Genomic DNA, 23,126 nt, shown 5'->3' on the forward strand with positions numbered 1-23,126 from the left:
CTGATTCAAGTTTTTCTCTACCTGGCATCGCTTCTGAAGGCCTGTACTCCATAGATAGCGCAGTCCCACATGCAGTAGATAGCATCCTTACTGCACGACCAGGGTTTTTCCATCATCGTGCCCAAATCTCATCTGGAGCCCTCTCAACATCTCCTGCTCATAGGGCAGTAATGGATACCTCCTTGGGCTCAGCTTTTCCGTTTAGGCAGAGGATACAGGGCATTCATCTTTTGCTACAGCACTTCCTGGAAGGTGCTTGGATTCCAATTTCTGTATCCATACCTAATCTGTCTACTAGCTCCCTGCATCCTCCTATTTACACATGCATGCTGGCATATAAGGGCTTTCCAGTGGTCCCTCTGCAAGCAGTGATTCCAACACGACCTTGCAGACTCAATTTGTGGTTTGTGGGGATATTGAGGTGGAGCTTGCCTGGCGGTGTGTGTAAGAGAACCTTTCCAGGGGGTTGTCCTTCCAACCTTCTCCATCCATGGCCACAGTAGTAACAGAAGCCTCCACTATAGGGTGGTGGGCCTACCTGGAATAACTAGAGATCACAGGCCTCTGTTCTGCAGAAGAGCAGAGTTTCTGCATCAGTCTGCTCAAACTGAGGCTGGTTCGTCTTGTGCTAAAGACATTCTTCCTTTTGTGGTCAGTCAGTCTAGATCTTCGGGACAATATGACTGATATGTTGTACGTAAGAAAGTAGGAAGGAGTAGGGTTCTCTGTTGAGAAGCTCTAAGGTTCTTGCTTTCTGTGCACAACTACGGAATGTGGTGGGTGACGAATCACTGATGGACTCGCTGAACATCAGAACCGACTACCTGAGTTGGCATCATCTTGCCGACCATGAGTAGCGTCTCCTCCCTGAGGTTGTGAAGAGCATCTTCGATCTCTATGCCAACCATTCCATTTCACATTGGCCAAAGCTCTGTGCCCTCCAGCATCCGGTTCAAGGAGCTGTAGGGGGCTTGTTCTGGTTGAAGTGGACATTTCGTCTTCCCTTTGTGTTCCCTCCTATCCCTTTGATTCTTCAAGTTCTGAGGAAGATCTGTCAAGACCGAGCCCTAGTCATCTTAGTGACTTTGGATTTGCCTTGAAGGGTGTGGTGCACAGACCCTCAGCACCTCTCACTATGTCCCCCACTTTAACCTCCTCTATGGGTGGATCTTCTCTCCCAATCGGAGGGGCATGTCCTCCACCGAATGTCCTGAGCTTATTTCTTCATGCATGGAGATTCAGCGGGACACTTTACTGCCTTCCATTTGCCTGATGATGTGGTGAATGTAATCCTATCTACCTGCCGTTACTTCACCAAATCTGTTTGCTCCGGGGTTACCTTATCTAGGTGGAAGTAAGTAAGTAAAACATTTTTATTGCACAAGGTGGAATATATTGTGCATTAAAATATGCTATGCCATGGTTAAAAAAGGAGGGCATCGGTGCACACACCACAAGAACCAAGTGCTCAACAGCTGCATTGGCTAGGGATGTTCCTGTAAATAACATCAACACTGAGTCATCCATTCACACCTTTGCCAAGGAGTATTGTCTGGATTTGGAGGTGAGGAAAGATGGGCATTTTGCTTGATCTGGGCTACATGCCCTTCTGGTATATGCATCCATCAAGCCACTCCGTCCCGCAGGTGAGCATTGCTTGGGATTCTATTCAAGAGGTGAGGAATCTGCAGGTAGAACTATCCATCAGAAGAAAAATGTACTGACATTCAGTAATCATATTTCTGGTGGATACCATTTCCACTTGCAGAGTCATCACCAGTCCTTTCCACCTCCCTGTTTGATGAATGGGTATGGACCAACATAATAAGGTTCTAATTTCCTGTTGTTGCACTAATATCTTATGTGTTGTCATTCTGACCCTGCTGCTCTGGCGGCACGAGAAAAATGGATGGGAAACCTAACTTGGTGTGACAGTTGAGGCACTTTATGGGGTCAGTAATGTCACGGGGTGTCATTACCATCAGCATACCGAGCTGGCTTCCCCTATCAATGGTTTTCCGGACCAGTCTGATACCTAAAGGGGTATTCAAAAGGTGAGGACTCTGCAGGTAGATGTATTATCCACCAGAATTATTGTTACAGGAAGTTTGTACTTTTTTTATCGACCTTTGCCCCTTAAGCCTCTAGGCACTGACAGAAAGAACTCCAGATGGCTGGCAGGAGCAACTAGAAAATAAGGCCTTAAGTGGTAGACAACACTTCTGTTTTCTTTGGAGGGTAATTTGGTTCTTCCCACTGGGAGTTTATTTTTTTTGCAGAGAGACGAAGTTTATAAGAAGTATACATGTTTACATCTAAAAGAAGAAAGCATTAGAATAACAGACGTCTATGAAACAAAAGAATAGCTGCGGTCTCAATTAAATGGAATCATGAAAAGTAAAAGGAGGCCCCCTTATCTATCAAATTTGGGACAGGGGAGATATGTTGTAAAACAGAAATGTCCCACACAATTACCACTAAGTTGGTAAGAAGTGGAATAATGAATGAATGAATGAATATATTTAAAATATAAAATATATAAAAAGTTTGTTTTGTTTACTTTGGTGACTTTTTATGCTTTTTAATGAAATGTATAATATACTTAATGTGTATTTTTTTAATGATTTGTTATGATTGTGATAAATTGTAAACACTTGAATAAATATACAAATGATATATATTTTTCCCAAAAACAATTTTCTGGCTTTCTTTTTCTAATTCTGACTAGAATTTAAGTGTTATGTGTGCTATATTGGTTTATTTGCCGGTTACTAAATGACTATAATGGTTGGCCTATGTCTAGTAATGTGATTTTCTGTTCCATTCATATCTGTGTGATTGGTATTGCTAAATAACAACAACAAACCTGGTTTCATTATTCCACTTCTTACCAACTTAGTGGTAATTGTGTGGGACATTTCTGTTTTCAATTAAATGGAACACAACCGGTACTGAAAGTAGATGTTTTATCACACGTGGTCATCTACATCCACGTTGGTCTCTTCTGCATTTCGATGGTGTAATGTCTGAGAAACACCAGCTCTTGGGAGTACGGCTAGGACATTAGCATACAGCTGCAGTTTGTAATTGGCTTGTTTTCTTACCGTAGGGGGTTTGCGCCTGTGCAGAGGAGTTGTAGATCCATTAGTGGTGCTCACTAACAGAACATACTGATTCAATCGCTGAATCTGATATTCAGTGTTTTTAGAGTTTATCATCTTTGCCTGATTGGCCCATACGATGCACTTACATTTCCATTTCAGGTTACCCATGAACTGCGAAGACGCTGCTGCCCAGTCCACAAAATGTAATTTCCACCTTCTCGGTGTTCTAAGCCTCTTCTGTGATCATAGTCTGGGCCTTTTACATGATTTCCAAGTCTGATTTTGCTTTCTAAATATATTGCCAAAGGCTGTCATGCAGCCTTAATATTTCAATCCATTAGCAATGGACATTTTTGTGCAAAGTTGTAATAACAATAGCAATGTAACTTTTCTCCTTTCCGATGCTGCTAGCCCCCATGTACCCTCTGAACTTTCTTCGCCTTTCTCTGAGATTCAGTACTCCTTGCCTTCACTTGGTACATTTCCCCTTTCCTGTTATACTTTTGTATGGTGCTCCTGTTCTCATAATAACATGCATTCTAAGGTTGTGCACTGTAATAAGTCGCATACCTCACGGTCATACTACATGCAAGCTGTCTTTCATATCGCCGTAACTTTTAGTACTTGGAGCATCCACCTAAAATTCTACAAACATTAATCTAGTGCAGTGTCTTTTAGCGGAAACCTTGGTCTGTATCTGTATTTCAGCAGCCATCTCTGTCTGCCTTCAGCTGTCTGCTCATTCATTGTCCTGCATCATCCACTTCCCTCCCCACAGCCCCCACATTATTTCGGGCTGCAGATAAATCGTAAAAAATAGGTCATAAAAACCCAGGCATGAGCGCAGAGGACAGCATATGCAACAAGTGCAGCAGCTAATCCCTCTCCCAACTGCTTCGGTTGTCATGCTGTCTCTCTCCGCCTGTGCCTCCATATTGTTCATACGTTTATAAAACGCTGCGAAACGTTTGCCTGGGAGGCAGACAGGCTGTCTGCAAAGCCTGTGTACGGCTTCAGCCGGAGGGGGACAGCAAAAAGAGCACACTTACCCTTCCAAAAACGTCTTTCTACCCCAAAAGCATAGCACTCCGTTGTTATGTTATTTCAGTTAAATGTCAGAATATTTAGTTTTTATTAATGACCTGCAAAAATCTTGTGTCTAAAATATCGACTGCCAGCAGATCGTCAAGATACGTATATACAGGCAACTATAGATTTAGCATTCTAGCTTGGCATTAAATTTAGCGTCAAGGTATATTGCTGTGGAGTTAAGAATAATACATCTATGTATACCTGCATATACTTTACCCTGATAGCATGTTGGTAGTAGATATTCAGGATTTGATATTAATGCAATATTTGAATAAGTGATTGAACAGTTTTCTGTTCTGTGCTCCCCACATTATCTTGAAGATATTTCTTAAAGAGCTGGCTATGTTAGAGTTAAGAGTAGGCTAACTTGCGCTCACCTATTTATTATTTGAGAAGAGGTAGGCTGTACATTTGTGTTACCTTCAGAAGTTTAGTACTTTCTATTGACCCACTGTGTTTGGTGTTTTGCATGGGCTGTGAGGAGCATATCATTCTTGGAACTTGTTGGATCTTTAATGTTGGCGCAGATGAAGTTCAACAACACTGGCAGTAAGCTGTTGTATTAGTACTGTGGGGCAGTGGCCAAGAAGTGACCTTACGCTTCACATTTTCTGCTTGCCTACTTCAGATTAATAGTGAAGTGACTTTCCCTCCCGCTTGAAGTGACATTCCCTCTTCCCCCTTGCTGAATGGTATTTGGGTTCATTGTAGGTTGAGCATGCTTCATATGAATGGATTGGTGTGCATAGATGCTCTCTGTAGAGGGTGCAAATGGTAATGCCAACAGAACGTCCTTCTTGTTGCTCGTGGTGGCCCTATGATGTCACAAAGACATTGTATTTTTAGAGGAAAATATGGTGAGAGTTGTGCAGCTTTGTAGGTTTTGCTAACCATTTTCTTTGCATTAGTAGACGATTTATGTTTTTATACTATCAAAATGTAACCTATTCCTAAAAGTTAATGTTTCAAAAGGAGCGTCATTCAATTATGTATTGTACTAATTTTAAATAAAATTAATGGCCGGCTACAAACGCCATCTACTACTCCTGGGCCTTACAGTAGCCAAACGGGATGTGGCTCGTGCCTGGAAAGACCCCCGGGCTCCTGTACTAGAGGTGTGGAAGAGAGGGTTGGACTTTACCATGGGGCTGGAACGTCCGGTCTTTGAGGCCAGGGGGTGCCCCCGAAAGCACTTTAAAATATGGCAGCGCTGGGCTGAATATAGAGGGCTCTGGCTGGAACCGCCAGTGCAGCGGGACTCCGATGTGGACCACTTACCGATTGACTCTGAGTGAAGGGGCCAACACACTGATTGCGACTCCAAGAACTAATGCTTTGAATCATACGAACACTGTGCCGGGGGGGGGGATCCGGGAGGGGAGGGCCAGGGTGGGAGTAGGGAGGGGGGAGTTGGTGGGGATCCTTTCCTTTGAAAATGTTGATTGCACTGCTGTTGTTTATTGATTGCCTGCTTGTTCATTGGACCCCTGATACATAGGGGACGGTGACCTGATTATATGCTATTTCAACGAAATAAAATCTGTTCTGAAAAAAAAAATTAATGGCCGGCCAGTAAATGGACGTCGTCAAAGTGACGCTCGAAATGAATGATTAATGTTCGATAATTGCTTTGCCCAAAAAGTGTTTTGCGCTCTATTTACACACATTACAACAACGTGTAAGGGGAAATCTCCAGTTTTCAAATTCATTTTTTACAAACCTAACCTGTGACACTGCAGTTAATTTCAATTGTTGTAAACTCCATACAGGTCCACTCTCCAGCTATGTTACTAAAGAGTAATCTGCATGCAGGGTAAGAATATGACTGGTCTTTTGGAAAATATGTTGTGCCCTTGTCAATCAGTAGTAAAGCCTCCTCATGCCTTCTTCTTTCCCCCATGGGCTCTAACAGATATTTTAGATATTGTGTTGACCAGTGGACAAAGGAGTTATGGCTTTACATAGTCCACTGGCAAGTACTTTCATGTTACGGAAGCTTCACCACTTTTCCTTATCCAGGCTGTATGCATATTGACAGGGTAAGAAGTTAGGATTACATCAAAAAGTGTTCAACGAAAAGCTTTCCCCTAACACTCTTTCCCAAAACGTTTGCTTCATATTTGTTGGAGTGAAATATGAATAAGGGACCAATTTGGGCAAAGTTATTAAGGGAGCAATGGAATCGGTGTGTAGTGTCAGAAGGTATACTTGTTCAACTCCAAAATCACTTGAGCACGGGATGTAATTAAGGGAGTGTCCATATTGACCAAAAAAGCATAAGTGGTCAAACCTTTTTCATGGTAATTTTTGTTTCTATTTATGATTACTGTTTTTATTTGGTTTTAATTTTCACTGTAAGGGCAGATTCCATGAACAGAGCATACAGCTATCCATTATGAAACCCATGAAGAGTATATTTAGAAAATAATATGTCGGTGCCCTGAGCAGCTTCTTTACCTTCATCTGGAAAGGAACTATTGAAGCCTTTTCACAAATGTGTTTAGTAAGCAACATAGGATCAAAAATGAACTGCAAGTGATGTTGCATCAATATTATGTCCAAAGCAAACACGCAGTTCTATCAATTCTTCTGAAACACTTATGTCTTGCTCCTTTTCCAGTGAGAATCAATGTTGTCAGTTTTTTAATTTGACAGTGAACACTAGCTGCTGCGCAATACAGATCATTTTGTTTTATATAGGCACCATATTCGCAGGCATCTCATTCTACAATTGTACATGGCACAGCTATTCGTGGTTCGGTCGGTGCAGTGGCACAGAGTCCCAGGGGCTTTAGGAGCCCACTGCACCCCAAGTATGGCTCTATTTTACTATATGAACAGCAGACAATGACCCATTTTCCTTGCTTGCATCAGGGCTGTTGGCACCCTTGCTTCACCACAGCAGTGGTAGCATATCGGTAGCAAGAGATATTGATGAGTTGGTGATAAGTTGCAAATCACTGGAGAGAGATATTTCATTTTCTAGCATTTAGGAATTTGCAAGGTTTGCCAGTCAAGTGAATATTTTCTTTATTATCTATTGGGCTGCGGTTTGGAAGCTGGATGTTGAAAAGTCATGTGCTAGTAAAGCCAGGGATCCAGCATGGGACATGTGAAGGAAACAGTTAATGTAAATGATGTCATCAGTTGCTGTGTCGGCATTGGATGGATGTCACAGCCCCTCCAAATCCGCTAAAAGGATTAATAAAGGTCATTGTCGGAAGTGACTCCCCTATGTGATTGACTGAAGTGACTGGCCTTTCATGTTGTTCCTGAAAGTGCTATTCTGACGTAGTAAGATTGAGTTAAGAGTAGACTGTTGTCTTGAGTTGGTCAAGGAATAGTCTGAGGAAAGAAGCTATGATTAAACCGCTTGGAGGAATACAGATGTCTTGCGTTTTCTTTACCGTCAGCTGGGACCTGAATACTGACCATTCGTTCTGTTTTTGTCTGAGCTTGTTGTTCTGGGAAAATGTGTTACATTTTTCCTCAAACTTTGTGCAGGGCATCCAGCTTGGTCATGCTGGGGTGGGGGAGGGGCGATGTGGTGGGGGGGGGGTGGCCCATCCTCAAACAGACGACAATATACTACCACTGGAACCACAACAGGGAGAGACTGTATCACATTTTCTTTTGTGCATTTCTCTCACGCTTCCACTTGCATGTTTTAATACCATTGGTGTCTTGGTGGATGGGCACTATCACCGAGATAACTGGCCTTCACCAACGATACACAACTGATTACATAACACTAAATTGGAACATGAAGTCTATTAACCAATGAATTGAATGCTCATGATGAGGACTTTAAATGGTAATAAAGGCTTGCTTTCCAATGAGTCTGTAATAATGTTCCACTGCTAAATCAGAAGGTCACTCACACATCTTGGCTACAACTCATGTGTTAGTTCTTTTCAAGATACTTATATTGTCACACAACAACACATGTCAAGCACCAGTGCTTATAAAGTACATTAGGCTACGCCGACGGTTGAATTATGTTTCTAACACTAAATCATCAGAATGAATTTCCTACACTACTACTGATCACAAAAATAATGTTGTACTTATCCATACAACTTATGAACATTTTAGCGGCCATTAAGATTGAGATGATTGCACTTCAACCTTCTCATGAGGTCTCTCTCACCTTAGGCTCTGAAGCAATGGCATAATGCTTTCTAGATTGATAGCCAATATTATAGCATGATGGTAATTTCTATTTTTAAATTGAATATTTGAATAATCAATTTGAATATTGAATATTTTGTGCAACAAAAAATACTTCTAGATGCATGTTCGGTATTATATGAAGCGTGCAAATTTCGTTGGGGTGAAAATGCTATTTGTTTTTCAAAAATTGTGTTTTCCTTCTTTAAGGTTTTGAGCTGCAATTCCGCCTTGGTCCAACTTTACAAGGAAAAGAAATTACTGTTTTTACCAACTACCCAGCTCAAGGTGAATCATTTAATCGTCATAAATTTCGATCACTACATTGGCACAATCCAACAGAAAGGGAAGATGACTCGGACAAGCATTGTCGGCTTGATCTCAAGATTGCCGGATCATTCCAGTACTATTTCGATCAGGGGTAAGTTTGTTTTCCACTTTTTAGTATTAATGTAACAATCAATATCGTGGCATGCCAATGTTTTAACAGTGAGGGCATTAGGTTAATTGTAGTGTGACAAATTCTTTTTTACTTGTGTTGATGCTCTAATTAATAATGAGGGTCGAGATGTTAGATCGGGATTTTCTGAGTCTTCGTAGAACCTTGTAAGTCATCGTAAGACTGAATCCCAAGCCTAGACAAACAACTTATAGGAGACATGATTCCAGGTAAAAACCTAAGGGTTTTTTAACATTTGAGATAATTGCAGTACATACTTTTATCATGCGCTCCAGATGAGGTAACGTCACAACGTCGAAAACTTCGCAGACGTTCCCAAATATAGGAGTCGTTTTGGGCGCACCAGTGCAGTTTTACGAGGGCGAAGACAAAATAAAGCAGTGTGTTGGATTCCGGATAGTTTTAGAAATTCTGAACTAATTTTACAGGCTTCCAGAGTAAAGACGGTTGTTACAACAGACAATGGGTGTTTTGTCTTTCATAAAGTGAGAATTGTTTAAAACAAAATGGAGGGTTGCATCAGATGGTCACATGCTACAGAAGTGAATTACATTGTACCTTATAGTTTCCTGGGAAAGGTTAAAAAGGTACACCATATTTTTAGTGGCAGGAATTGTGCTAAGTAGAACGTGTGCTTCAAACGTTTTCCTTCGATGTTCAAGTAAGAGAATATGTCTAGACAAAAAGAAAATATTCTTTTACATTGTTTGAAATCCTGGTAGACTGAAAGCAAACATAATATTTAGCATTGCTTGGTTCCTGGTAGACTTTGGGCTTGATTACGACTTTTGGCAGTGTGGGGGCAGGTAGACCGACCCCGCCCTGCCAAAAATCACTGCCACCCGCCTGCCAGATTACAAGTAATTTTGTGGTCTGGCGGACAGGCTGTTCCCGCGGCGGTGCCTTTTTCAAAGGCGGCGCTGCCTTTCAAAAAGGCACCGCAATGGGAACGCCTCACAGGTTTCTGCACAGCATGGACTACAAAGTCCCCAAAAAGTTGCCCGGGTCATAGGCGTGCACAGCGGGCATAGAAATGTGGCAAAGCTCCGCCCTTGACTTCCCATGCAACACCAACCCCCACTGCAGACAGCTTCTATCTGTATGCTCTAGGCCCTAGGGTCTAGGGAGTTCACCACGGGGTCTGGCGTGTAGTTCAAGCACACTTGGCTACAAGCCATGGCACATTTCTTTGGCTGTAGTTATCTGTGGCTGATTACAGGTTCATGTATTCAACCCACTGTGGGGCCAACTCTAGTGCACATGCCGTGCCAACCAACCACACGTCTTTCAGGTAACCAAGGTAAATTTTTTCTAAAACATGAATAACCAGGACTCGTTAAACATAAAGTCGAGCCAATTAGAGTTGGCCTGATGCACAACAGACGCTGTTTGTAGCTTGGTTTTTACTCTACATTGAAACCATTCTCTCTTTCAATGGTGTGGGCCCTTTCACCACAAAGGTTTGTTTCACTAAACCTCCCTATCTAACAACTTCTTGACTAATATTAAATTCATACTCCTTTTGAAAGGTAGCAAATGTAGATATGGAGACCTACAACGGATAGCAGACCTCCATCTTAACATTCATATTCGCAATGTGACAGCATGGTGAGCCCTGTTCCTTAAAAGACAGTGTCACAATGCCACAAACAGTGACGTATTTTGAATGCAACATGTGGTAGGGCATTCTTGGGACCAATGTCTGCTGCATGAACCAGCACAGTGTAAGCTCTCTAATTCTGACAGCTTACAATGTCATTGCATGCTTAAAAGCAAAACCTGTCCCAAACCATTTGTGCATTCCCTTGCATATCTCAAGAAGACATGGAAGGCTCCTTTGTTATTCTCTTTTTATTGCAACTCGCAAGGCATCACAATACTTTCATTTGGACTCTATTAGGAATCATTTATGCATATTGCAAATTTAGACTTTGTATTCACAATGGTAGTTTCACTTGGGCAGCAGCTTTGCAAATGCAAAGTATTTTGAGGATCAGGCACTATGTCTTTCAACATACCATCTAAGGCTGACACCATCACAATACAGCCTGCTGTCCTTTGCGAAACTCCTTATGTAAGAAGTCAATTATGGACCATTTTTGGTTTTGATCTCTGTTCAACTTGAGTATCCAACTTCTGCTTTAAAGAATGAATTTGGCATCTGAGGAATAAAATGAGTTGTTTTCATCAAATTATTTCTGAAAGGTGCTTTTCTAATGTTTGCATCATATAGCCATATTTGTAGACTTCTGTTTGCTTGTAATTTTGTGGAATCCAAACTCTTTATTGTATTTTTAGGAATGATAAGAGTGGTGGTGGATATATAGTTGTGGATCCTGTTTTGCGCGTTGGAGCTGATAATCATGTACTACATTTGGACTGTGTTACACTTCAGACGTTCCTATCCAAGTGCCTGGGACCCTTTGATGAATGGGAAGACAGACTTAAAGTTGCAAAAGAATCAGGTGACCTTTCTCTGCTAAAATCTAATCATATTTTTATTTGAACTATCAATATAGCCTGATAATTTATTCCGTCCTGTGAGGTAGATTTTTCTATAATTTGTAAGTTTAAGTTTTGATCAAAACATTTAATAATTTTAAGACCCGAAAAGTAAGGAAATGCACAAGCATTCCTTGGACCATATGAATAATGTTCCTTGTGCCGAGCGGCTTCCTTTAGTACTTTTTTTGAGTTTGTTGTTTGTCGAAGTGAGTGAAGCAGTAACAAAGCAGTAGCTTATGGAAAATACTGCTCATGGAGAGAAGGTGTGTTGCAAGAAAAAATATCCTAATAGCTTTTGCATTATGTGTAATTTTGTATTTTGATGCATTTTGCTGTAGGTTACAACATGATCCATTTTACGCCATTGCAAACACTTGGGAACTCCAGATCTTGCTACTCCTTGGCCAATCAATTGGAACTAAATCCTGACTTCTCTAAACCTGGTAAAAAGTACACTTGGAGTGACGTTGGAAAACTTGTGGAAAAGATGAGGAAAGAATGGAACATGCTTTGCATAACAGATGTTGTTTACAATCATACAGGTACGAGCCTACCTGAATATTGTTAAAGACTTGTATACTGTTTTTTTAACTCTTGATACAAGTGATTTGATTTTTTTTTGGTTTAAGTGTATAAACTATATTGTCTATGCTGTTCTCCTCATTTGTGCTATACTTCTTTTAAATACTGAATTTAATATGTGATTGGTTCTCATAGAAGTCATGTTTTACTTGACTGTAAACCTAATATACAAATACCTTTGCCTGCATTCCAAATGCAGGATGAGTATTTAGTCTTGCTCTTTGTAAAATGACTGTGTCCCAGCATTGAAGAAGCACATCCCCTCCTCCCCCCAGTAAAGTTTATTTCCAATCCTATGTCTGACACCCACAATAGGATTAATGAATGCTACCGCTTGTCTCAAATCACAAGCGAGGAAACCTGTTGATATAAATCCCCATCCACAAAGAAAACCGTAATCGAGGGTACCGGTCTAGACTGATAGAACCTCATTTCCCTGTTTCCACAGGAGCGTCGGCATATCTCCTAAAAACAACAATCATATAAATACTCTGTTTATAGCATTAGATACTAAATTCTAAAATCTTTTAAAGAAAAATTAAGAAACGTTGTGAAAAATAGAAAGAAATGAGTGTACATAAGCAGAGGAAAACAAATTTGTTGAAAGAGTATATATTTTGGTTATATCAATTCCATGGACCTGATTCACAAAGGTAAACGTACACTTTTGTGCAAGTTTACACTTGTTGCAGTAACTTTACTACTTTTTGGTATTTACTAACTACATGTGTAATTTTACTGCAAGTAATTCTACTATTAGTGACATTACGCTTGTGAAATTACTAGTAGTAAAATTGCACTCAGAGCCTCATTCACACAGGTTAACGTTTGTGTAAGTTTATACTTGCTGGAGTATCTTTACTACTTTTTGGTGCACTCAAACTACGAGTGCAATTTTACTACTAATGAATTTGCTAGTAGTAAAATTACTACACTCGTAGTTTGTGAATACCAAAACAGTAGTAAACGCACTACAGAGTGTTAGACTCAGGCCATGGCCCGTGGCCTAATTCATAGGGCCTGATTCACTAAGGTTAAGTTTCAATTTTGTATATGTTTACACTTGGTGTAGTAACTTTACTACTGTTTTGGTATTCACAAACTAGGAGTCTAATTGTACTTCTAGTAATTTTGCTAGCAGTAAAATTACACTCGTTGTTTGTGAATACCAGAACAGTAGTAAAGCTATTACAGCAACTGTAAACTTGCACAAAAGTGTAACTTTACCTTTGTGAATCAGCCCCACAATATCCGTAGGTGAGACATTTCAAAAAGTGCAGATTGTGCAGTGCTCTCTGAAAAGTGAGGCACATAATGATTAAACTCAAATGGTTAAATATGTGTCCAAACTGTCACTAAGGGTTTGAAAACAATAAGAAAAAAAGTCTAAATATGACACTATTATACTCCAATCTAAACAGTTTCAGTATTGTTGGCGCTTTAACTTATCATCATAATGAATTATACCTTTTGGCTTAGCCATAAACTGTGGGGGAAAAAGGCTAAAAAACAGCCAGCTGCACATTTTCCACCATTGACATATCTTTGCCAGCACCTGTGGTATTCTGGAATAGTTGAGTGGAAAAGGAGTGGAATCACAGCCACCATTTATCTTTTATAGGTATTTTTTATTTAGAACACAAAAATCCTAAGTATTATCAGTGCTTCTTTGGGGTCTTAAACCCACGTACTTTAAAGGGCATTACCGGCCAGTCTCTAGCCATTGCTCACAGGTCATTCATTTCATTCTATCTGCTGCTAGGGTCGCTGGTCCCTGGGTACCTGCGGTCACCCCAGACTCCAGTGCAGAATTAGCTGGTGAGGTGGTTAAATTCGAGCTAGACTGGGCCCGAGACTAGTAGTCCGAAGTGGAGTAGACACATTTGTCTCACTCGATTCTTCTGGCCAAGCCTTCTCTAGTTACCTTTTACTACTGAGTCGCCATATAAGGCGGCACGGTGAATACTTTTATGTAGTGTAAGAAGTAAGAAATAATCACTTATTGTAGTGCTAGATGTAGATTGCCAGTGTGATGGAAATGCTCATGCCAGTGCATATAGACTGATGGTATTTCCCAGGATTGTATTTACCATGATTTTGTACCTTGTTTGTTCCCTTGCCACCATATGTAATTTATTCCAAACCTTCAGCAAATTGAGTGGTCTGCCGACATTTTGTTGTGTATCCTCGGCGGTTTTTAGCTTTAGCAGGAACATTTTCTTAACATCGCCATTGTAATGTAAACATATTAACTTAAACCAACAGGAACGTACCTATCATCATTACTTTTCTCACTAAACAGTTTGGGTGAGCTTGCTTTCCACCACATTGATAAATCAATTAAACATGTTTCATCCCAAAAGAATTGAAGTGTGTGAATTACAAGTTTAGTTTTTGCTAAATGAAATATATGCATGTTTAAAATGCACGTGGGCATATTTCAAATGTTTTTTAACATATATAGGCTCTCACCAAGCTGACGTACCCAACCTGGAGAATGCCCTTCTTAGCAAAATGTGTTTTCTCTCAGTTTGCTTTTTAATTTTTTAACCCTCCCCACTACTTAATCCCCAACAATTATTTTTCCCCTTTAAACCATCTTCCTTTTCTTTTTCTTTTTTTCTCGGGGTATATTTCTTCCCACTTCCTGTTAAACCATGCCTTAACCCTGAACACCCCCCCTACCCACTTCCTGTCTCCTCTTCACCCCTACCCCTTCCTCCTCTTCTCACCCCACTCCAGAGGGGGTTGCAGCCCTCTGTTTTTTTTCTAGATTATCTTTTACATCCTACCTCTATTTCCAAACATCCTTTAGCTCTTCTCTTTTTTCCTGTGCCATAGACCTCTCCTTCCTTCTAGGTTACAGTATGCATGGAGAAAAGACGAGGCCATATTTTATTCCTTTTCTTAACTTTTTCTTTATTTATTTTTTAGCAATCCCTAAAAGTTTTTTTAATAAATTGTCAAAATATATGTTTATATACATATACTGGATCTGGGATTCCACCCTCGATCTGGTATATCATTTCCATGAGAATAAGTATATTTTTGTAGAAACGGTTTTTAAGTCTGATTTAGTTAGGCTGCTATGGTTCAGTTTGGGATTTAATCATAATAACAACACATTTCAATCATCTTACAGGACTGTGGCAAATGTCTATCATTAGTGGTGTTTTTTAATAAGCCTAATTTCTCATCATTCTCCGCATTCTGGGAAAGAGTTGATATTTTCGCAACATGTTTTATAATTGAAATTGCCTTATACTTTTTAATTCACTCATTTACTATATTTTAATAGCTTCAAACAGTAAGTGGATACAAGATCATCCAGAGTGTGGCTACAACTTGGTAAATTCTCCACACCTGAAACCAGCTTGGGTATTGGACAGGGCCCTGTGGCACTTTAACTGTGATGTTGCAAGTGGCAAATACAAAGATCGAGGAGTGCCTGCTCTAATTGAGAATGATCAGCAGCTAAATGTGAGTACAAATCTGATAAGATTATGTGACTTGTCGCATTTGTGGATGTTTGAGCTCGTAGCGTTGAAAATTACAATGTTTTTAGGTTTTGCCTGCAAGTGCGCACGTAGTGCGCATGCGCTAGCAAAACCTCTTGAGTTCTATATGTGATAGATGACCCGCCTCTGTCTCTCATTGGCTAGCTCCATAAATGGAGGCTAGCCATTGGGAGACAGAGGCTGTCAATCGCGCTTTCTCGGGAAAAACGCGATTCGGGGGCGTTTCTCTGGCTTTTTTAAACCCCGCCCCTTTGTCCCGGGCCGCGCTGCGATTGGCTGCCGGCCCGGGACACCCCCGTGACGTCATTTCCCGGGCCGGGCTGTGATTGGCTGCCGGCCCGGGACACCCCCGTGACGTCAGCCAATCACAGCACGGCCCGGGACCTGACTGCTGTCGTGCTCTGTTAACACCCGAACAATTGGCCGCCCTAAACAGAAGGGAGTTAAAAACCCATACCGTTAAAATACACTTTCCAAACGAAATCTGTAGGGGTGTGTGCTGTGGTGCGCAACGAGGGCAGCCCTGTACGTCACACCCAGAGGCTTAACGCATACCTGAAAACTAGGTGGCATAAAAGACTGGGTACACAAGTCAGACTTTTGCATTGGTGGAATAAGGCGGCGGGACCACGATCGGCTGCGCTTGGGAGGCAGTGACTCAGGGTGCAGGTGACACACTTGTGACGCATTGCTCCTGCGTGGCTGTCCGCGTCTCATACCGTCAAGTAACTTCCTACGGGGCGAAAACTATGCGGTTAGTCCTAGATTTCGTTCATCCGGTTCCAGGAACTACAGCAGCCAATGGTGCCAGTTCATCCAGAGGCTTAAAAACCTGGATACGATTAAAAGACAAATGCTCTGCTGGTGGAAAGACCGGTGCACGTGTAGCGTCCGGAGAACCATAGCCAATGAACAACCGGCAAGCATTTTTCCACCCAACCCATAAGTTCCTTACAAGTTCTGATACATAACAGCCAATGAGTGGAAATAACATCCCTAGCCTATGCTATGAAGCGTCTCTTTAACCAATTCTACGTCATCGGGTTTACTCGCTGTGCATAGAATATGTGTCCGTCTTCGTGATTGGTTTTGAGCACCTGCGAGGGTGCCCTCATCTCTGGCCCTGCTAGCCGTAATTACGGGACAGAAGACGTCAGTCACTTAAAGGAGTGAAAATGCACAACAGATTTCAGTTTCATATAACGCACAAGGAAATTCTGGACAGGTGGGCCACCCTACCTGCAGTGGACATGGTGCCCGGCGAGGAGCAGCAGCTGGTGCCCAGAGAGGTAAGAAGGGGGAGGGGCTGGTACAGAGCAAGCACAACTATGGAGCTGTCTCCAGGCATTTTTTCTGATAGTGAGATTCGGCATAGGTCGAAACCACTTTGTCAGAGTACTGAACAACCAAAACCTCGATCTGTGAGTTCAAGAACAGCAAGACTCAGCTGTGAATGTGATACTTCCAGAACAGGCAAAGCAAGGGTCCCACGCTGACTTTAAGAATAGGGTCAGCAATAGTCAATTCTTTGACTGTCCTGACCGACACAGACAGGTATTGTAATAACTGTTAGGCAGCGTGGGCAGCTGCTCCAGTACAGGGTTTTTTAATTGCATTTCGGGCTTTTTTAGTTCTACTTATCCCCTTATAATAACGATGACTTCAATTCCTTCCTGATTGCAAAGAAAAACCTGGACTGGATGGCCTACTCTGGTTGGGAGGTCGGACGTTCTGTGGCGCGAGTTTATGAAATTGGCACTAGGGCGGTTTAATGGCTCTGTAATGGCCCAGCGAGATGATGTGTGGTTCTTTAACTTGGTATATAGCGCATGAAGAGCCTCGACTTCAAAGTAAGCTACTGATGGGCTGGTTGTACTACAGAGGGAACAAGTGGCGCTGCACTGAGTGCGACCAATTGCTCCCGCCGAAGGTGAGTGCCGGCAGGGAGGATGTTGCTCCATGAGGCCACAGGACGTGGATGATAAAAACCTGGTGCTGGCCATGCCCGGCTGTGCTCTCTCTCCGCTTCATCTGATACGCGCTGGCTTGGCTCGCTTAGTCGCTGAGACTCCGACTCATGTGTTTGCTTCTTCCTCTGCTCTCACAGTTGTACCGTTAAGGAATGCCCCTCTCCTGTGTCTCCCTTCCACCGTCTTCAACCAGCGGACGTGGCCGCTCCGGGATGCCTGTTTGAAACTTTCGAGTTCGTATATTCCTCCAGTCATGTACCTTTTGCTACCTCGTGTATTTTGTAACGTCTGCTTTTGTGATTTGTTCACTCGTAATCTTCTCATGTATCATTTCTGTTTCTATTGTGAAGCGCTGGATTTAGCAGTGTCACTGTTGTGTTATAGAACTCGTCTGCAAGTAATTGCTGTCTGCTGAGCTCGTCCAGTAGGGTACAATAGGTCTCACATTTGCGAGAGATTAAGCTATTGGCAATGTAAATGACAATGCCATTTATTTCTCTGTTTTCAAAACCAACACATAAATAAAACAAATTAATTTACAATGCCAATAGCTCTAACTTTTGCAAAGGCGAAACCGTTGCATTGTAAATGCTTGTTTACTTTTGTTTTATCTATGCAGTCGAGTATTTGCCTAGCGCTATTGCCAGTGGCATGACCTCGCGTCACTGGGAAACGGAAATGCGAAATAGGTTATGAGGGAGGTGAGGCAAGAGAAATATGCAGGCTAAAAACAAAAAAATTAACAACATCCTGCAAAAAGCAAACACTGATAGTGAATGCTGCACTCCCCCACCCGGGGAAAACAATGTTGTTCCAAGAAAAACGAGAAAACGAAAGTAGCGTTTACTGGCAAACTTTGTAAAGTGGCGCTAAAGTGCAGCACGACACCGGGTCAGAGTAGAGTGCCTAAAGGGGGGTTCATAGTGGATTAGTCCATTTTATAGCACGGGGAACAGGAAAGAGCGGGCACATGGCCTGGTGCAAATTATTGGGGGTGTAAGTGCTCTGGAAGACCGCGAAGCAGGCACAGGACTTAGTGCAAATGATTGCCCACCTGCATTTATCTAGGATCAAAAATCTACTGCATTTCACAAGAACTCCACTGTAACCATCGTATGTTTTCATTTGAGAAATCGGTGCATTCTGTAATTTAGTCTCACCTCAATTGAATTAACGCAAATACAATTAATAACTTCTTTAAGGGCCCCCTGCCTCAACTTTCAATAACTGTGCCTTGGTGACAAACTTATGCTAACCGAAAATCTATTAATATTGTATGTGATGTTTTCAGACTGTTTCATGTGGGTAAGGGGGTTACCTCACTGCTGCACAAGGCGTTCTTGTGAGTCTAGAGCTTGCAACACGAAATAATAATATGTCTAGTCCTGTGTGAAGGCGTCCAGCAATAGTTAATTGTGTGCATACTTTGAAATCCCAGAGCTATTTGTGGCGTTGCATGCTAGTCGAGGGACAGCTATTCATTAGTATTGTTGGTGTGAGGGCTCACAGAAGCTCTCTCAAACCCACACACACACGCACCACCCCCCTACATATGTGTGAGTGTTTATATGTTACCAATTCACGTAACAACTTTCAAGTCCTAGATGTGCCTTTACAAATAACTGTTTTCAAATGCGACAGCCCAAGTGTTATAATTACCCTTAAACAAGCCTGCAACTCCCAGAAAACATTGGCTTGTTAACTGGAATAGCGGTGGGTAGCGGTGATTCGCTTTGGTAATCCTTGGTGTGTATGAATATGGTGTTTCAAGGACCCCTGTTGACCTGGACGTGTGGTATTGTCCGAATCCATGCCTGTGGACCTTGCAAACGGACATAGGTGACTTTAAGCCTAGGGGCATGTGCCTTCCCAACCATTGGTCAAGGCTTGCTCGCCTCTGAACTCCCAAACACAGTTGTGGTTGGCTGTTAAAAGGCTCACATAATTGAGGTGAAGTGGGCGCTCAAACAGCGGTGCCCAGTAGAGTTGCTAGTGATGAAAGCAGTGCAAAGAAAACCAGAAAGGATGGCAACAATCACTCTGCATCTGCGAGTGAGGAGGCACAGGTCTATTAAAAGCTAAACAAGCTAACATGAGCTCAGTGAAGTGGCAACATCGGAACCAACGTAATCATAGAGAATGCAGTGATGCAAGCACTGTAAAGAAAACCAGGAAGGACGGCAGCAATAATGGGAGGGAGGGAGGGGGTGCATCTGTGAGCTAGGAGGCAACAGATGGCAGATGGTTGAACCGGATGGGGGGAAATGGTTGTTTTTGCTGCCGCTGGTTTTAAGAATCTAGTTGCACTACATGCTTATTTTGCACTTAAAGCCTGACAAACGCTTCTTTTACCTGTTTTGACACGCAATTGTTCTTGTGTAGTTGTTATCTTTCGGCGGTGCTTGACTCTGATTGGCAACTTCTTAGCCAATCAGAGATCCACCTGGGAGGAGCCAGTTGTGCTCCCCAGGCATTTTTTTTTTAAAACATCTTTTTATTAAACAAAAAAAAAGACATTACATAACTTAAAACTGACCCTCGCTTTGAGTAACTGCAGACATTCACATAGAGAACATTGACCGCCATAATTAGACAAATAAAGCAAAATATAAAGAGTGGGCTTAAGCGTCTTCCGAATCCACACTGGCAGGATCTATTTCAGGTGGTATACAGATCTCCCCACGATAAGCGTTCCAGACTCCCCAGATCTTACACCACTTGCGAGGCCGTCCCCTAGATACATACACAGACCTCTCCCGGAACATACACCAGTCGAGGTCCTCCATCCACCTCCCAACCCGAGGCGCCTGAACAGCACCCCAGAGTTGAGCAATATTGCGCTTGGCAATTGCGCAAGCAAGAGTGACCCAAATCTTGCCATGGATCGAAAGGTCAGAGGGCTCCCAAACATTCAGCAAACATCTGGGCGCCTCCAACTCGAGCCGCACACCCCACACTTCACTCATCTTCAAGTGTATCCTCGTCCAAAATTCACTTCACTCATCTTCAAGTGTATCCTCGTCCAAAATTCACGGACCTTCTCACACTCCCACAATATAAGTAGGAACGTTCCAGGCCTTCCACACCCTCTTCGACACTCCGCAGACCCAGCCAAACCCATCCTCTACAATCCAGGGCCCGTGGTGTATGAGCGGTGTAGGATCCTGAGCTGGACGAATCGGAGCCTCATTGGGACCGCCACTATTCTAGGGGATGACACAGCCTCCCTCCAATCTACCTCATCCAGAACAAATCCATCTGCAACCCATTGGTCCCTAAGCTTCACCAGGGGATCCTCAGTATGATTAATCGGTTTACTGTATGTCAATGATATTGCTCTGGTTGGCATGTGACCGTCCAGCTGTCAGTCCTCAAGCGGGGAGGCTACCGGAGGTTTCTCACCAGGGGGACCACTGCACGTAAAACATGACTAATCTGAAGTTAACGAAACCGTTCAGTATCATGCAGCTGGTACTTGGCTTGCAACTCCTCAAACGTCAACACCCTATCTTTACCCCACACATCTCACACCTACACAATTCCAATCAAGTCCCAATGGTCAAACCCTTTTGTTTTCTACAGAGTCCCCAACTTCTCCGAGCTCCACAAAGGAGTAGCCAGTGTTATACGCCCCGCCCAGTTAAGGGCCCTGTTGGCCTCGTGCCATATCCTCGTCGATGGAGGACCCACCAAAGGAAAACGACCACACTTCGCATACAACACTCTGGTATACTCTCCCCCGGGCACTTGGCCACGGTCCATAGCGAAGCACGGATCCATCGGCGAACCATAAATTACTTGATTGATGGGCGCCAGCTGGGACGCCCAATAGTACTTTCTGATGTTAGGCAGACCAATTCCCCCGTCGTACCAAGGTAACATCAGTTTTGACAATGCTATACGCGGCCTCCCCTCCCACAGAAGGCCACGCTGAAACGATTCGATCTCATTAAAATACGACGGGGGCACCGGGTCGAAGGAATTCTGCAGAGCATACAAAAAATGCGGGAGGGCCATCATCTTAAAGAGGACCGCACGGCCCAACAAGGAGAGCGGCAGTGCTTTCCATCTGGCAACGTCGCCATGCTATCTGGCCAACGGGGGCAACAAATTCAGACTGAAGCGTACCTTGGGATCCCTCGATATCTGGATACCCAAATACCGAAAACTGACCAACTCCAGTTTCACCGGGCAGTTCGCTGGCAACCTAGGAGGATCACCACTTAACACGAAGAGGACCGACTTCGTCCAATTAACAGCGAAGCCTGAGTCCCTCCCAAAAATCACAAGGATATCCATAAAAACCATCAGGGAACTGCGTGGGGAGGTCAAATACAACAGAATGTCATCAGCATATAACGAGATCTTATCCTCCCATTCCGACGTCCAACGTAATCCCCTAATCGAACGATCCCATCGCACCCAGGCCGCGAGCGGCTCCAGGGCCAGGGCGAACAAAAGTGGTGAGAGAGGGCAGCCCTGTCGAGTGCCCCTCCTGAGTGAGAAATCGCGGGACTTATGGTTGTTTACGATTACACGAGACAGGGGGGCCGAGTAGAGAAGGCGAACCCAACCGATAAACTCTGGGCCGAACCCCAACTTCTCCAGGATCTCAAAAAGGCCATAGTGGCATCCAGGGATAACAACACCGCCGGCTCATGGATGCGAGACGCACCCGCCGCCACCCCATGTAGCCGATGGAGATTAAGGGCGGTGTTCCGACGCGGCATAAAACCGAACTGGTCCGGGTGCACCAGCGTCGTGATAACCTTCAGCAAACGGGCGGCAAGCAATTTAGCTAGCACCTTGGGCTCCATGTTCAAGAGGGAAATCGGGCGGTACGACGAGCAATCCAGACGAGGCTTACCCTCCTTATAAATGACCACAATATTCGCGAGGCGTTGATCATAAGGTAACTCGCCACGGTCTCTGCTTTCAAGGTACATGTCTTTTAAGTACGGAGCTAGGCGGTTGGCATGCTGCTTAAACAATTCATTGGGGAGACCGTTCGGGCCAGAAGCCCTACCGGAGCAAACACCCCTGATGGCCATTGCCACCTCATCATTTGTGAGGGCGGAATCCAAGAATTCTCTATGCTCCGTAGACAGGGCCGGCATTGGGATGTCACGAATCATGTCGGCATTCTCCTCCTCTGTAAAGTCCCCTGCCGAGGTATAGACCTCCTCAAAATACCGGGCAAATTCATCCACAATCAACTGAGGATCCGACGACACCGTACCCGCAATACGCAGTTCCGGTACCAGTAGAGACCCCCAATCACCTTTTGCCAACCTGGCTATCAACTTCCCGGCCTTGTCACCATGTTCATATATTCTACTCTGCATAGTAGTGTGCTGCGTTTTTGCTCTGTCGCGTGTCAGGGTCCTGTACTCATCCCGGAGCAACCCGAGGCGGTGCCCCGCCCCAGGGTCACTCCCCGAGGAGACAGCGGTTTCTAAGACCAATAGCTCTGCCTCCACCCTATCTATTTCCGCCCTGCTTTTCTTCTTCTGCCCAGATACTAGGGAGAGAACCTCCCCCCTTGCAACAGTTTTGTATGCTTCCCACAGGGAGCACCTCGACGTAACCGACCCCTCATTCTCCTGAAAGTAACGATCCGTGACACGCACAAGTTCCCTCCCGACAACAGGGTCCTTCAGGGGAGAAGCATTAATCAGTGCAACCCTACCAACATCACCCAGTCCCAACCGCATTCGAAGCCAAA

General features: G+C 43.4%; 1 protein-coding gene across 3 annotated transcripts in view; it reads left to right on the top strand.

Moving 5' to 3' along the window:
- AGL (amylo-alpha-1,6-glucosidase and 4-alpha-glucanotransferase) overlaps positions 1-23,126 on the top strand; it is a 421,834-nt gene that overhangs the window by 60,485 nt on the left and 338,223 nt on the right. For all 3 annotated transcript variants that reach the window (XM_078644341.1, XM_078644358.1, XM_078644350.1), the window contains exons 3-6: positions 8,577-8,787; positions 11,125-11,291; positions 11,670-11,873; positions 15,212-15,393. In XM_078644341.1, coding sequence (XP_078500467.1) covers positions 8,577-8,787; positions 11,125-11,291; positions 11,670-11,873; positions 15,212-15,393 — 764 coding nt within the window. The remainder of the gene's footprint in view (positions 1-8,576; positions 8,788-11,124; positions 11,292-11,669; positions 11,874-15,211; positions 15,394-23,126) is intronic.

The sequence above is a fragment of the Lissotriton helveticus genome, chromosome 1_1, assembly GCF_964261635.1.
Source record: "Lissotriton helveticus chromosome 1_1, aLisHel1.1, whole genome shotgun sequence".
In the NCBI taxonomy this organism is placed as follows: Eukaryota; Metazoa; Chordata; class Amphibia; order Caudata; family Salamandridae; genus Lissotriton; species Lissotriton helveticus.